This window comes from Cetorhinus maximus, chromosome 7 (assembly GCF_964194155.1).
Source record: "Cetorhinus maximus chromosome 7, sCetMax3.hap1.1, whole genome shotgun sequence".
Classification (NCBI taxonomy): Eukaryota; Metazoa; Chordata; class Chondrichthyes; order Lamniformes; family Cetorhinidae; genus Cetorhinus; species Cetorhinus maximus.
In genome coordinates this window covers 1,292,589-1,308,930 of record NC_135885.1, presented here as the reverse complement: position 1 = coordinate 1,308,930, position 16,342 = coordinate 1,292,589, and the positions used below count along the sequence as shown (strand labels likewise).

Genomic DNA, 16,342 nt, shown 5'->3' with positions numbered 1-16,342 from the left:
TTCCAGTTGCTCAGGGCTCCGTGGCCCAAACATCTTCAGCTGCTTCATCAATGACCTTCCTTTCATCATAAGGTCAGAAGTGGGGATGTTCACTGATGATTGCACAATGTTCAGCACCATTCACTACTCCTCAGATACTGAAGCAGCCCATGTCCAAATGCAACAAGACCTGGACAATATCCAGGCTTGGGCTGACAAGTGGCAAGTAACATTTGCGCTACACAAGTGCTAGGCAATGACCATCTCCAACAAGAGAGAATCCGACCATCACCCCTTGACATTTAATAGCATTACCATCACTGAATTCCTCACTATCAACATCCTGGGGGGGGGGTTACCATTCTCTCTCTCACATATACTTCCACGCTCTCTCACACACACACTCACACACACTGACACACACACTCTCACACACACTGACACACACACTCTCTCACACACACATACGCACTCTCTCACACACACTCTCTCACACACACTTTCTCGCTCACACACACTCTCCCACACACACCCTCTCTCACACACACATGCACTTTCTCTCACACACATTCTCACACACACATTCTCACACACACACTCTCTCACACACACATACGCACTCTCTCTCACACACTCTCTCACACACACTTTCTCGCTCACACACACTCTCCCACACACACCCTCTCTCACACACACATGCACTTTCTCTCACACACATTCTCACACACACATTCTCACACACACACTCTCTCACACACACATACGCACTCTCCCACACACACCCTCTCTCACACACACATGCACTTTCTCACACACACACTCTCTCACACACACTCTCTCACACACACATGCACTTTCTCACACACACTCTCCCACACACACCCTCTCTCACACACACATGCACTTTCTCACACACACTCTCTCTCATACACATTCACTCTCACACAAACACACACATTCTCTATCTCTCTTAAACACACATCCATTCCCTCACTCGCTTACACACACTTTCTCTTTCCCTCATACACTCACTCACACACACACTCTGTCTCTTACACACTCTCTCTCTCACACTCATTCTCTCACATTCACTCACTCACTCTCTCATAGGCACTCACTCTCACACACACACTCACACTCTCTCTTTCTCTCTCACACATGCTCACTCTCTCACACACACATACTCATACACACACTCTCTCACACTCACTCTCTGACATTCACTCACTCTCTCTCTCACACTCTCTCTCACACATGCTTACTCACTCTCTCACACACACACTCATTTACTCTTTCACACCCTGTATCACACACACTTTCACACACTCTCTCACACACACTCACTCTCTCACACCCAGTCACTCACTTTCTCACACACACACTCTCATACACACATTCGCTCTCTCACACAGACACTCTCTCTCACACACACTTTCTCACACACACACTCTCACACACACACTCTCTCACACACACTCACTCACACACTCTCTCACACACACAAACTCTCTCTCACACACACTTTCTCACACACTCACTCACTCACACATATTCACTCTCACAACACACACTGACTTTCTCTATCACACACACACACACACTCATTTTCTCTCTCACACACACTCACTTATGCTCTCTCTGTCACGCACACATACTCTCACACACACTCACTATCTCATACACACTGGCTCTGTCACACTCTCTCTCACACACTCACACTCTCTCACACACTCACTCTCTCACACACACACACTCTTTCTCACACACTCACTCTCTCACACACACTCACTCACTCTCCCACACACACTCATTTACTCTCTCACACACACTCTCACACTCACACTCTCTCACACATTCTCTCACACACACACTCACTCACTTTCTCACCCACACACTCACTTACTCTCTCACACACGCTGACCCACTCTCTCTCACACACTCTTACACACATATTCGCGCTCTCACACACACTCTCTCTCATACACACTTTCTAACACACATGCTCTCACACGCATTCTCACTTTCTCTCACACAATCTCTCTCACACACACTCATTCATTCTCTCACACGCACACTCACTTACGCTCTCTCTCATGCACACACACTCTCACACACGCTCACTCTTTCTCACACACACTAACTCTCTCACACACACTCTCTCACATACTCATGAACACGTCACTCTCACACACACTCTCACACACACACTCTCTCACAAACACATCACTCACTCTTTCACACACACTCACACACACACAGTCATTCACTCTCTCACACACACTCACTCATTCTCTCACACACACACTCACTTACACTCTCTCTCATGCACACACACACTCTCACACATGCTTACTCTTTCTCACACACACTCACTAACTCTCACAAACACTCACTTACTCTCTCTCACACACATTCATGAACACGTCACTCTCACACACTCACTCTCTCACAAACACATCACTCACTCTTTCACACACACTCACTCACACACACAGTCATTCACTCTCTCACACACACTCACTCATTCTCTCACACACACACTCACTTACACTCTCTCTCATGCACACACACTCTCACACACGCTCACTCTTTCTCACACACACTCACTAACTCTCTCACACACACTCTCTCACATACTCATGAACACGTCACTCTCACACACACTCTCACACACACACTCTCTCACAAACACATCACTCACTCTTTCACACACACTCATTCACACACACATTCACTCACTCTCTCACACACACTCACTCTCTTTCACACACACTCACAGCACATCACTCTCTCTCACACACTTTCTCTCACACACTCACTCTCTCACATTCACTCACTCACTCATAGGCACTCACTCACTCTCTCATAGGCACTCACTCTCTCTCACATTTACTCACTTTCTCTCACACACACATTCATTCAAACTCACACAGACTCACTCTTTCTCTCTCATACACATACTCTCTCACACTCACTCTCTCACATTCATTCACTCTCTCTCTGATAGGCACTCACTTGCTTTCTCTCTCATACACACTCTCTCTCACACACTCACTCTCACACACACACTCACTCTCACACACTCACTCTCACACACACACCCACTCACTCTCTCATACACACACTCACTCTCTCATACACACACTCACTCACTCTCACACTCACTCTCTCATACACTCACTCTCACACACTCACTCTCACACACTCACTCTCACACTCACACACTCACTCTCACACACACACTCACTCTCTCTCTCATACACACACTCTCTCACACTCACTCTCACACACTCACTCTCACACACACACACTCACTCACTCTCTCATACACATTCTCACTCTCTCATACACTCTCTCTCTCATACACACACTCTCTCTCTCATACACACACTCTCTCACACTCACTCTCACACACTCACTCTCACACACACACTCTCTCATACACACACTCACTCTCTCATACACACACTCTCTCACACACACTCAAACACACATTGAAGCAGGTTCAATAGCAAAATTGAAAAGATAATTGAGATGAAAATAATTATAGGGAAAGAGCAGCGGGAGTGGGATTAATTGGGTATCTCTAGCAAAGAGCCAGCAAAGGCACAATGGGCCGAATAGCCTCCTTCTGTACTTTATCATTTGATGGCCGGTATTTTCTGGCCCCACCTTGGCGGGACATTCAAATGTCCATTGACTCTGGCAGGAGAGGCCAGGAAATTCTGGCCTATGAATCTATGATATATTGACGGGGTAAGATGAGGTAGGATAATAAGCATAACATCAAGGGCAATCAGAGCTTGATTGATGTATTGATGGATTAAGCTGAATGATCTGATGTCAGTTGAACGTTTACCTTGCCAAATTCCTTCTCGAATTTCTTCCGGGCAGCCTCGTACTCCCGTAGCAGCAATGTGATGAGAAATTCCTCCTCTCGACACTTTGACAGGAGATTCAGAAATTCTGCTCTAACTTTACTGTATCGCATGAGCAATTGTTCCCTCATCTGCAGAAGGTAAGATAAGGCTATCAGACAGTGTTTCAATGCAGGTACAGCAAGCAATTATTGCAAGGGGATTGGAGTATAAGACGAAAGAAGTCTTGCTACAGTTATGTAGGGTTTTGGTGAGACCACATCTGGAATACTGTGAGCAGTTTTTTTCCATAGCTAAGGAAGGATAAAATTGCATTGGAGGTGATATAGCGAAGGTTCACTAAATTGGTCCCTGCTGTTGTCTTGTGATGAGAGGCCTCGTAAATTGAGATTATAGACTGGGTTTTCGCTACTGAGCTGGGTCACACATGTTGGGAAATTTCCTGATAAAAACAAAAAAACTGCGGATGCTGGAAATCCAAAACAAAAAATAAAAAATACCTGGAAAAACTCAGCAGGTCTGGCAGCATCGGCGGAGAAGAGTACAGTTGACGTTTCGAGTCCTCATGACCCTTCAACAGAACTAAGTAAAAATAGGAGAGGGCTGAAATATAAGCTGGTTTAAGGGTGGGTGGGGAGGGGGGATGGTTGTTGGGACAAGCAAGCAGTGATAGGAGCAGATAATCAAAAGATGTCACAGACAAAAGAACAAAGAGGTGTTGAAGGTGGTGATATTATCTAAAGGAATGTGCTAATTAAGAATGGAGAGCAGGACAAGCAAGGTACAGATAGCTTTAGTGGGGTGGGGTGAAATAAGACTAAAAGGGCATAAAAGGTATAGATAAATGATCGGTGGAATACATTAAAAATAATGGAAATAGGTGGGAAAAGAAAAATCTATATAAATTATTGGAAAAAACAAGGAGGAGGGGGAAGAAACAGAAAGGGGGTGGGGATGGAGGAGGGAGTTTACGATCTAAAGTTGTTGAACTCAGTATTCAGCCCAGAAGGCTGTAAAGTGCCTAGTTGGAAGATGATGTGCTGTTCCTCCAGTTTGCGTTGAGCTTCACTGGAACATTGCAGCAAGCCAAGGACAGACATGTGGGCATGAGAGCAGGGTGGAGTGTTAAAATGGCAAGCGACAGGGAGGTCTGGGTCATGCTTGCGGACAGACCGAAGGTGTTCTGCAAAGCGGTCACCCAGTCTGCATTTGGTCTCTCCAATGTAGAGGAAACTGCATTGGGAGCAACGAATGCAGTAGACTAAGTTGAAGGAAATGCAAGTGAAATGCTGCTTCACTTGAAAGGAGTGTTTGGGCCCTTGGACGGTGAGGAGAGAGGAAGTGAAGAGGCAGGTGTTGCATGTCTTGTGTTCGCATGGGGAGGTGCCGTAGGAGGGGGTTGAGGAGTAGGGGGTGATGGAGGAGTGGACCAGGGTGTCACGGAGGGAACGATCCCTACGGAATGCTGCCAGGGGGGTGAAGGGAAGATGTGTTTGGTGGTGGCATCATGCTGGAGTTGGCGGAAATGGCGGAGGATGATCCTTTGAATGCGGAGGCTGGTGGGGTGATAAGTGAGGACAAGGGGGACCCTATCATGTTTCTGGGAGGGAGGAGAAGGTGTGAGGGCGGATGCGCGGGAGATAGGCTGGACACGGTTGAGGGCCCTGTCAACTACCGTGGGTGGAAAACCTCGGTTAAGGAAGAAGGAGGACATGTCAGAGGAAGTGTTTTTGAAGGTAGCATCATCAGAACAGATGCGATGGAGGCGAAAGAACTGAGAGAATGGGATGGAGTCCTTACAGGAAGCGGGGTGTGAGGAGCTGTAGTCGAGGTAGCTACCACAGCCATTTCCGCCAACTCCATCATGATACCATCACCAAACACATCTTCCCTTCACCCCCTCTGGCAGCATTCCGTAGGGATCGTTCCCTCCGTGACACCCTGGTCCACTCCTCCATCACCCCCTACTCCTCAAACCCCTCCTATGGCACCTCCCCATGCGAACGCAAGATATGCAACATCTGCCCCTTCACTTCCTCTCTCCTCACCGTCCAAGGGCCCAAACACTCCTTTCAAGTGAAGCAGCATTTCACTTGAATTTCCTTCAACTTAGTCTACTGCATTCGTTGCTCCCAATGCGGTCTCCTCTACATTGGAGAGACCAAATGCAGACTGGGTGACCGCTTTGCAGAACACCTTCGGTCTGTCCGCAAGCATGACCCAGACCTCCCTGTCGCTTGCCATTTTAACACTCCACCCTGCTCTCTTGCCCACATGTCCGTCCTTGGCTTGCTGCATTGTTCCAGTGAAGCTCAACGCAAACTGGAGGAACAGCACATCATCTTCCGACTAGGCACTTTACAGCCTTCCGGGCTGAATACTGAGTTCAACAACTTTAGATCGTAAACTCCCTCCTCCATCCCCACCCACTTTCTGTTTCTTCCTCCTCCTCCTTGTTTTTTCCAATAATTTATATAGATTTTTCTTTTCCCACCTATTTCCATTATTTTTAATGTATTCCACCGATCATTTATCTATACCTTTTATGCCCTTTCAGTCTTATTTCACCCCACCCCCACTAGAGCTATCTGTACCTTGCTTGTCCTGCTCTCCACTCTTAATTAACACATTCTTTTAGATAATATCACCACCTTCAACACTTCTTTGTTCTTTTGTCTGTGACATCTTTTGGTTACCTCCTTCTATCACTGCTTGCTTGTCCCAACAACCACCTCCCCCACCTTAAACCAGCTTATATTTCACCCCTTTCCTATTTTTACTTAGTTTTGTTGAAGGGTCATGAGGACTCGAAACGTCAACTGTGCTCTTCTCCGCCGATGCTGCCAGACCTGCTGAGTTTTTCCAGGTATTTTTTATTTTTTGTTTGGGAAATTTCCTGATGCAGCAAACCTGCCTTGATATAAAGAACATCTGAATCAGGAGCAGGATTCGGCCACTCAGCCCCTAGGGCCTGCTCTGCCATTCAATAAGAACATGGCTGATCTGAACGTAACCTCAACCCCACATTCCTACCCACCCCTGATAACCTTTCACCCCCTTGTTAATCAAGAATCTATCTGACTCTGCCTTAAAATATTCAAAGACTCTGCTTCCACCGCCTTTGAGGAAGAGAGTTCCAAAGACTCACAACCCTCTGAGAGAAAAAATTTCTTCTCATCCCTGTCTTAAACAGTGACCCCTAGTTCTAGATTCTTCCACAAGAGGAAACATCCTCTCCACATCCACCCTGTCAAGACTCCTCAGGATCTTAAAGGTTTCAATTAAGTCGCCTCTTACTCTTCTAAACTCCAGTGGATATAGGCCTAACCTGTCCAGCCTTTCCTCATAAGACAACCCGCCCATTCCTGGTATTAGTCTAATAAACCTTCTCTGAACCGCTTCTAACACATTTACATCTTTCTTTAAATAAGGAGACCAGTACTGTGCACAATACTCCAGGTGTGGTCTCTCTGGTGCCCTGTACAACTGAAGCATAACCTCCCTACTTTTATATTCAATTCCACTCACAATAAATGATAACATTCTATTAGCTTTTCTAATTACCTGCTGTACCTGTATACTATCCTTTTCTGATTCATGCACTAGGACACCCAGATCCCTCTGAATCTCAGAGCTCTGCAATCTCTCACCATTTAGATAATAAGCTTCTTTTTTATTCTTCCTGCCAAAATGATCAATTTCACATTTGCCCACATTATACTCCATTTACCAGATCTTTGCCCACTCACCTAAACTATCTTTGTCACTTTGTAGCCTCCTTCCATCCTCTTCACAATTTACTTTCATACCCAACTTTATGTCGTCAGCAAATTTAGCCACCAAGTGTCCCGAATGATGCAATTTTCACCTGGCGGGGGATGTGGGTGTGTATGATAGATTCAGGCCCACTGCACCTGCAAGCAGATAGGACGTGGCCATAGGGTCGGCTGACTGCTGAGGTGGGCTGGTTAAAAGGCCTGCCTCAGTTCTCTGGGATGTTGTTCCAGTTAATTGATTACATTTTAGGCCCTTAGCCCTCACTCTTCACACCCTTCACCCCTCTACCCTGTCCACATGCCCCATCCATGCCAACTCAATGTCAACTCATGCCCCTCTCCACCACCTACCCCCAAATAGCCCCTCATAGTCTTTATGCCAACTCATGTCTTCCATGCCCATTGATGCAGTATGCAACCTGTACAGAACCAATGAAGCCTACGGTAACAATGGCATGTACGAAACTGCTTGAAAAAAACACTCATTCATATTTTTTTTTAAATAGTGATCCTGCAATCTTATAAAAGTGTCAAAAAACCAGACCATTAAGGTATCACTAACAGAAACTTTAAGCACTTGACACCTTTTAATTTTGTGCAAATAAACATTGAGCCATTGACAAAAGAGGTCACAGAAAAAGAGATTATTATAATCACATAGAGCTGTCAATCAAGCAAAGTCAACAGTTCTCTGCACTTGTGTAAACAAAGCTAATCCTCATTGTTAGTATAGCGTTCATTGATTCTGTATATAGTGTATACTGGGTAAATGGGCATGGAAAGGTCATGAGTTGGCATGGAGGATATGAAGTAGCCATAGAGGTGGGGTGGGGGGCATGAGTTGACATTGAGTTATCATGACAACTCTAAAGGACCATGGGATTGGTTGGCAGGCATGAGTTGGCATGGAGTGGGCATGGTAGGCATGGGTAAGGCCATTTGACCTTGCCTTTCAAAAGGTTCCTGAATCCAGACTATGGTCCATGCTTCCTCTCCATGGACCATGAGTCATGGAGAAGCTGTCCCACCTCTATGACAATTGTGGGAGGGCGAGAAGATGCTTACCCCTGAAATGGAGTTGGCTAGGTCAGGTGTACAGCTGTGGGCTTGTGTGAGTTGCAGGAGATGAGACAGAAGTTCAGCTATGATCAGGGCTGAATCTGGAGCAGGCTTGATGGCTTGTATGGTCTACTCCTGCTCCTATTTCTTGTGTTCCTATGTTCAATACAGGGAGCTACAGATCCAATCAGATCCACCCTGAGACAATGTCAGTACGCTGGTAATTATAGAGCTCACTGTCTGCTATTTCCCTGGGGTCAGGGTTCAGATACTGACCTTTCACCTTCAGGGGGCTAGGGTCATATCCAGCCCCAGACCCATGGGTCACACTGTAACCTCTCCAGTCTAGAATACATGGAACCAAATCTGTTCTGGATCTTGCAATATTCTGTATATACCATGAAATGTTGGGGAACACGGTTTAGTGAGAGGGAGGAACTGAAAGAAATCAGTATTAGTAGGAAAATAGTGTTGGAGAAATTGATGGGGTTGAAGGCCGATATATCCCCAGGGCCTGATAATCTACATCCCAGAGTGCTTAAGGAAGTGGCCCTAGAAATAGTGGATGCATTGGTGGTCATCTTCTGAGATTCTATAGACTCTGGAACAGTTCCTACAGATTGGAGGGTAGCTAATGTAACCCCACTATTTAAAAAGGGAGGTAGAGAGAAAACAGGGAATTATAGACCAGTCAGCCTGACGTCGGTAGTGGGGAAAATTCTAGAGTCCATTATAAAAGATTTAATAGCTGAGCACTTGGAAAACAGTGGCAGAATCGGACAGAGTCAGCATGGATTTACGAAAGGGAAATCATGCTTGACAAATCTACTGGAATTTTTCGAGGATGTAACTAGTAGAGTTGATGAGGGGGAGCCAGTGGATGTGGTTTATTTGGATTTTCAGAAGGCTTTCAACAAAGCCCCACGTAAGAGATTAGCGTGTAAAATTAAAGTGCATGGGATTGGGGGTGGTGTATTGAGAAGGGTAGAAAACTGGTTGGCAGACAGGAAACAAAGAGTAAGAATAAACGGGTCTTTTTCCGAATGGCAGGCAGTGACTAGTGGGGTACCACAGCGATCGGTGCTGGGACCCCAGCTATTCACAATATATATTAATGATTTAGATGAGGGAACTAAATGTAATATCTCCAAATTTGCAGATGACACAAAGCTGGGTGGGAGGGTGCAGAGATGCATTAGTGTAATTTGGACAAGCTGAGTGAGTGGGCAAATGCATGGCAGATGCAGTATAATGTGGATAAATTTGAGGTTATCCACTTTGGTAGCAAAAACAGGAAAGCAGATTATTATCTGAATGGCTATAAATTGAGAGAGGGGAATGTGCAACGAGACCTGGGTGTCCTTGAACACCAGTCACTGAAGGTAAGCATGCAGGTGCAGCAGGCGGTAAAGAAGGCAAATGGTATGTTGGCCTTCATAGCCAGAGGATTCGAGTACAGGAACAGGGATGTCTTGCTGCAATTATACAGGGCCTTGGTGAGACCACACCTGGAATATTGTGTGCAGTTTTGGTCTCCTTATCTGAGGAAGGATGTTCTTGCTATAGAGGGAGTGCAGCGAAGCTTTGCCAGACTGATTCCTGTGATGGCGGGACTGACATATGAGGAGAGATTGAGTCGATTAGGATTATATTTGCTGGAGTTCAGAAGAATGAGGGGGGATCTCATAGAAATCTATAAAATTCTAACAGGACTAGACAGGGTAGATGCAGGAAGGATGTTCCCGATGGTGGGGGTGTCCAGAACCAGGGGTCACTGTCTGAGGATACGGGGTAGATCATTTAGGACTGAGATGAGGAGAAATTTCTTCATCCAGAGAGTGGTGAGCCTGTGGAATTTGCTACCACAGAAAGTAGTTGAGGCCAAAACATTGTATGTTTTCAAGAAGGAGTTAAATATAGCTCTTGGGGTGAAAGGGATCAAAGGGTATGGGGAGAAAGCGGGAGCAGGCTATTGAGTTGGATGATCAGCCATGATCATAATGACTGGCGGAGTAGGCTCGAAGGGCCGAATGGCCTACTCCTGCTCCTATTTTCCATTTTTCTATGTATCATAGAATGACGTTAAAATACCTAACCACAAACATGTGATCCGGAAAATACCATGGAAATAAATATTTACCCGAAGCAGAAAACAGTGATCAAATATTATAAAGCAGGAATAAAAACTGTTTTTCTTATCCAAACACTGTATCTTTGATGTCGCTGCTCCAAAAGTACTGTGGTAAAACAATGCTGTCAGTTGCTTGGGTCTGCTTAAAATATCTCTGGACACCTGCAGAGGTTACAGTGTAATTGGGTCAGATTGCCTGAATAGAGACCTCGGTGAAAATATAAATTCTCTGACGGGATTAGGGAGGGTTGGTCTGGGGAGGTGTGATGGGAAGAGGGGAGCTACAGTTGGGTTAGGGAGAGGGGAACCAGCCAACTGTTCACCCTCCTGGTGGTAATTCCATGTATGGATATTGGCTATCAATCGAATCTGGCCTATTGGCCCTCAGTAGCACCACACCCCAACCCCCGCTCCCCACTCCCTCCCCCACCAGTGGATTCCCTTTGCTCATGACCCTGTAACCCAGGAAGATTCAATGCTCTTTGCCTATAACCCAAGGAGAGTCAGTGCTCTTTGACCCTGAAACCCATGATCCAGGATCGTCCTTCAGGAGAGGAAGGGAAGAAGACTGGGAAAATCTGTAGAATTGGGAGTTCTGTTGACTTTGGTGTATTCCCTTACCTCTGCCAGTTGCCCAAGTTTGTGTTTCAACCGGTCTATTTGCCTCCTGTATTCTTCTGCTTCTTTATAAACCTCTTGGATCTTATCCAGTGCCAGTCCCATCCTGTAAATAATACTCAGAATGGTTATTTTTCTCACAGAACCGTACCAGACAAAATCAAGCCATTCAGCCCATCGACCCTGTGTCAGAAATCTGAAGAGCTATCCCTTGGTCCCATTCATCCGCCCCCTTCCCTTCATATCGTAAACTTTCCAAACAATTATCTATTTTATTTACACAAACAATGTGGATTCTGTTCCCCACCCACTGTTTCTGGTCAGATTATCCATGGCTTTATATCAATCTGCATTAAAAAGTTTCTCCTAGTCTTGCCATTGATGGTGTTTAAATTTCTGCCCTAACTCCCCAGCAGAGGAAAGGGTTTCCCCCCATTTAATGAAACCTCTAATTTCCTCTGAATGACCTTTTGACCTCCCTGAACCTCCTCTGTTGTGATGGAGTGACCTCTAGGTCTTTCCTCTGAACTCAAGCATCTCGGCCACTTCCATCCTCCTCCCTGAAGGAGACTCTATCGCTGCCACCAAGTATCTGTTCCTCTAGCTCTCCATTCTCCTCATACCTTCTGATTCTTTTCACCCCAGGTTCCCCAAACCCATTCCCCTAATCTCTCCCGTTCCCCTAATCTCCATCTCCTAACCCCCCGTTTCTCTAACCCTTTCATTCGCCTAATTCTGTTCCCCACTCCCTCTCGCTTTCTAATAATCCCTGTTTCGCTAATGGTGCATTCACTTAATCCCCAATCCATTCCCCTAATCCCTGCCCTACCCCTGGCGCTGGTTTCTGCTACATTTTCCTGATCTATGTTCAATATTCCACAATCCCTTTCTGAATGAGGGTGGGACTAACTCACCTTTCAGTTTTCAAGCCCAAATGTTGATCCAGCTTGTGGGATATCATCCAGAACAGGTCAATGAAATCCAGGTAGTGTTGTGGAGTAATGAGTGCCAGAGTGGGGGCCATGTGCTTAGCGTAATTCACAGCTGATTGGTGAATTAAAGCCATGACTTTGATGATTTCTGGGATCATCATCCAAATCTGAGCGATTGATTGGCCTAATGAGTGAGGAAACAAAACCGGTCACCTTACAGCTACTACACAGACAAGTTGGTGGAGTGGGCAGATGGGTGGCAGATGAAGTTCAGTGCAGAGAAGTGTGAGGTGATGCATTTTGGTAGGAAGAACATGGAGAGACAATATAAAATAAGGGGTACAACACTAAAGGGGGTGCAGGAGCAGAGGGACCTGGGTGTATATGTACATAATTCATTAAAGGTGGCAGGACAGGTGGAAAGCGCAGTTAATAAAGCACATAATAACCGAGGCTTCATTAATAAGGGCATAGCGTACAAGAGCAAGGAGTTATGCTGAACTCTGTAAGAAATTGGGGTCTTTAATAAGCAGCTATTTTCTGCATTTTATGGGATTTGTTAAAGAGCATTGATTCTCTCTCTGGAAACAGGGTTTCTAAACACTTTGACCTCTAGACAGTTTTAGTTCAGGTTGCAATGTTGATATTCCTAAACTGTTAGGATGGCATCTTGTATGCCCCCTTATCTATGCAAGTGTTTAGAAAGGGCCAGGAGATGACTCTCAGCATGAGGTAAACTAAAAAACCTGGAGCAGGGTGACACACAGGGAAGGTGGTAACAACCCTGATGTTTGAGTACCTGCCGTTGGTTAGAATAATTAGATAAATAATTGACACTGGATAAGCTACCAACCCCCAAAAAAGGTATATATATATATGTAAGTGTATATATATATATATATATATATATATATAGGTGTTATACTGGTGGTAGGAGGCTGGGATACTGGTGAGGTGTCGTGCTGAGGTTGCAGGGTCTTAGGATGGACAGGGAGGAGGATGAAGAGATCAACACTCTCTGTGCCAACTGTTAGACTGCCCTCTGGAACCAGTAAACCGCTCTCAACTGTCATGGGTCATTAAAGCTTTCTGCTTAATTAGTTACTGCATCACATCTAAACTGTTGTTTCTTAGAAAATAATTAAGTCGCCTCTTACCCTTCTAAACTCCAGTGGATACAAGCCTAACCTGTCCAGCCTTTCCTCATAGGACAATCCGCCCATTCCAGGTATTAGTCTAGTAAACCTTCTCTGAACTGCTTCTAAGACATTTACATCTTTCTTTAAATAGGGAGACCAGCGCTGTACACAATACCCCAGATGCAGTCACTGGGATGGTAACCGAGTGGGGAGAGTGTGGAGAATTCATTTAAAAACTGAGTGGGGAGAGTGTAGAGAATTCATTTAAAAACCGAGCGGGGAGAGTGTGGAAAATTCATTTAAAAACTGAGCGGGGAGAGTGTGGAGAATTCATTTAAAAACGGAGCGGGGAGAGTGTGGAGAATTCATTTAAAAACTGAGTGGGAAGAGTGTGGAGAATTCATTTAAAAACCGAGCGGGGAGAGTGCGGAGAATTAATTTTAAACAAGGAGCAGGGAGATTTAATTTAAAAAAAGCAGGGAGAGCAGCTGATTGGTGAATTGGATTGGTGAGTATTTTTAGTCTTTAAAGTAAAATTAAAGTTTATAGTTTGTGTTTAGGTTGCTAGTCTCTATTTTCTCTTTCTTAAAAATAGCTTGTTAGGTATAAGATTGATATAAGTGTAAAAAAAAATCACAATAAAGTGTAAAGAGCGGGAATACGAGAGGAATTAATCAATAAATTAAATAAAATACGATAGTGATGGCAGGACGGGTGAAGTGTTGCTGCTGCAGCATGTGGGATCTGCTGGGTGATCCAGAGTGAACACATCTGTAGTAAGTGTATGTAGCTGGAGGAACTTCGGATCTGAGTTGAGCAGCTGGAGTCCGAGCTGCAGACATTGCGCCACATCAGGGAGGGGGAAAGTTATCTGGACACTTTGCTCCAGAAGGCGGCCACACCCCTCAGATTAGGTCATTCAAATTTGGTCTGTGATCAGGGACAGGAGGGCGTGTCTGCAGGTGAGGCAGATTTGGGGACCCAGGGGATGGGGTTCGAGAAGCTTCAGCCCCTCCAACTGAACAAAAGTTACGAGGTTCTTGCAAGCTGTGTGGACAAGGACAGGGACTGCAGTGAGGATGAGTGAACTGACCACGGCACCGTGTACAGGGAACCATTCAAGTGGGGGGAGGAAACAGGAACGCTGTAGTGGTAGGGGACAGTATGATTAGGGGGATAGATACTATTCTCTGAAGCCGTGAGCGTGAGTCCGAAGGCTGTGTTGCCTGCCCAGTGCCAGGGTTAAGGACATCTCCTCAGGACTGGAGGGGAACTTTGGGTGGGAGGGGAGGGATCCAGTTATTGTCGTCCATGTTGGCAACAATAACATTGATAGGACTAGAAAGGAGGTTCTGCTGAAAGAATTTGAACAGTTCGGAGCTAAATTTAAAAAGCAGAACCTCGAAGGTAATAATCTCGTGATTACTACCTGAGCTATGGGAAAACTGGCATAGGATAAATAAAGTCAAGGAGTTATCTGGGTAGCTATTTATGCAATGATACCCAGTGTGACAGGAAGGGACAGCATAAAAAATCCAAACATAAAAACTCAGCAGCAAATAGGGTCAAAGAGGAAAAAAGTGATAAAAAGGTAACATTCATGGCTCTTTACTTAAATGCACATAGTATTCAGAACAAAATTAATGAATTAATAGCACAAATAGAGGTTAATGGGTATGATCTTATAGCCATTACGGAGACATGGTTACAAGGAGATCAAAGTTGGGAATTAAATATTCAGGTGTATGTGACTTTTTGAAAGGACAGGCGGGAAGGAAAGGATGGTGGGGTAGCCTTGTTAGTACGAGATGGAATAAATAAATAGGAAGAAATGATCTTGGATGGGAGGATGTAGAATCCACATGGGTGGAGGTAAGAAATAAGGGGAAGAAGACACTGGTGGGAGTAGTCTATAGGCCCCCTAACAGTCCGTGGTGACCATGTGTGCAGGAAGTGTGTCCAACTGCAGCTACTGGTTAACTGCATTTCGGAGCTGGAGCTGTGGGTGGTTTCACTGTGGAGCATCCGCGATGCTGAGATTATCGTGGACAGCACGATCTACATCCCAGGGTACTTAAGGAAGTGGCCCTAGAAATAGTGAATGCATTGGTGGTCATCTTCCGAGATTCTATAGACTCCGCAACAGTTCCTACAGATTGGAGGGTAGCTAATGTAACCCCACTATTTAAAAAGGGAGGTAGAGAGAAAACAGGGAATTATAGACCAGTCAGCCTGACGTTGGTAGGGAGGGAAAATTCTAGAGTCCATTATAAAAGATTTAATAGCTGAGCACTTGGAAAACAGTGGCAGAATCGGACAGAGTCAGCATGGATTTACGAAAGGGAAATCATGCTTGACAAATCTACTGGAATTTTTCGAGGATGTAACTAGTAGAGTTGATGAGGGGGAGCCAGTGGATGTGGTTTATTTGGACTTTCAGAAGGCTTTTGACAAAGTCCCACGTAAGAGATTAGCGTGTAAAATTAAAGTGCATGGGATTGGGGGTGGTGTATTGAGATGCATTGAAAACTGGTTGGCAGACAGGAAAAAAGAGTAGGAATAAATGGATCTTTTTCCGAATGGCAGGCAGTGACTAGTGGGGTACCACAGGGGTCGGTGCTGGGACCCCAGTTATTCACAATATATATTAATGATTTAGATGAGGGAACTAAAAGTAATATCTCCAAATTTGCAGATGACACAAAGCTGGGTGGGAGAGTGAGCTGTGAGGAGGATGCTGAGATACTTCAGTGTGATTTGGACAAGCTGTGTGAGTGGGCAAATGCATGGCAGATGCAGTATAATGTGGATAAATGTGAGGTTATCCATT

The 16,342-nt window shown here is 45.2% G+C and overlaps 1 protein-coding gene across 1 annotated transcript in view; it reads right to left on the bottom strand.

Annotated features, from left to right (window-relative positions):
• The window catches only part of dnhd1 (dynein heavy chain domain 1), a 68,603-nt gene extending 64,633 nt beyond the window's left edge, over positions 1-3,970 (bottom strand). The window contains exon 1 of the mRNA XM_078546113.1: positions 3,839-3,970. Coding sequence (XP_078402239.1) covers positions 3,839-3,970 — 132 coding nt within the window. The remainder of the gene's footprint in view (positions 1-3,838) is intronic.
• Between the last annotated feature and the right edge of the window lie 12,372 nt (positions 3,971-16,342).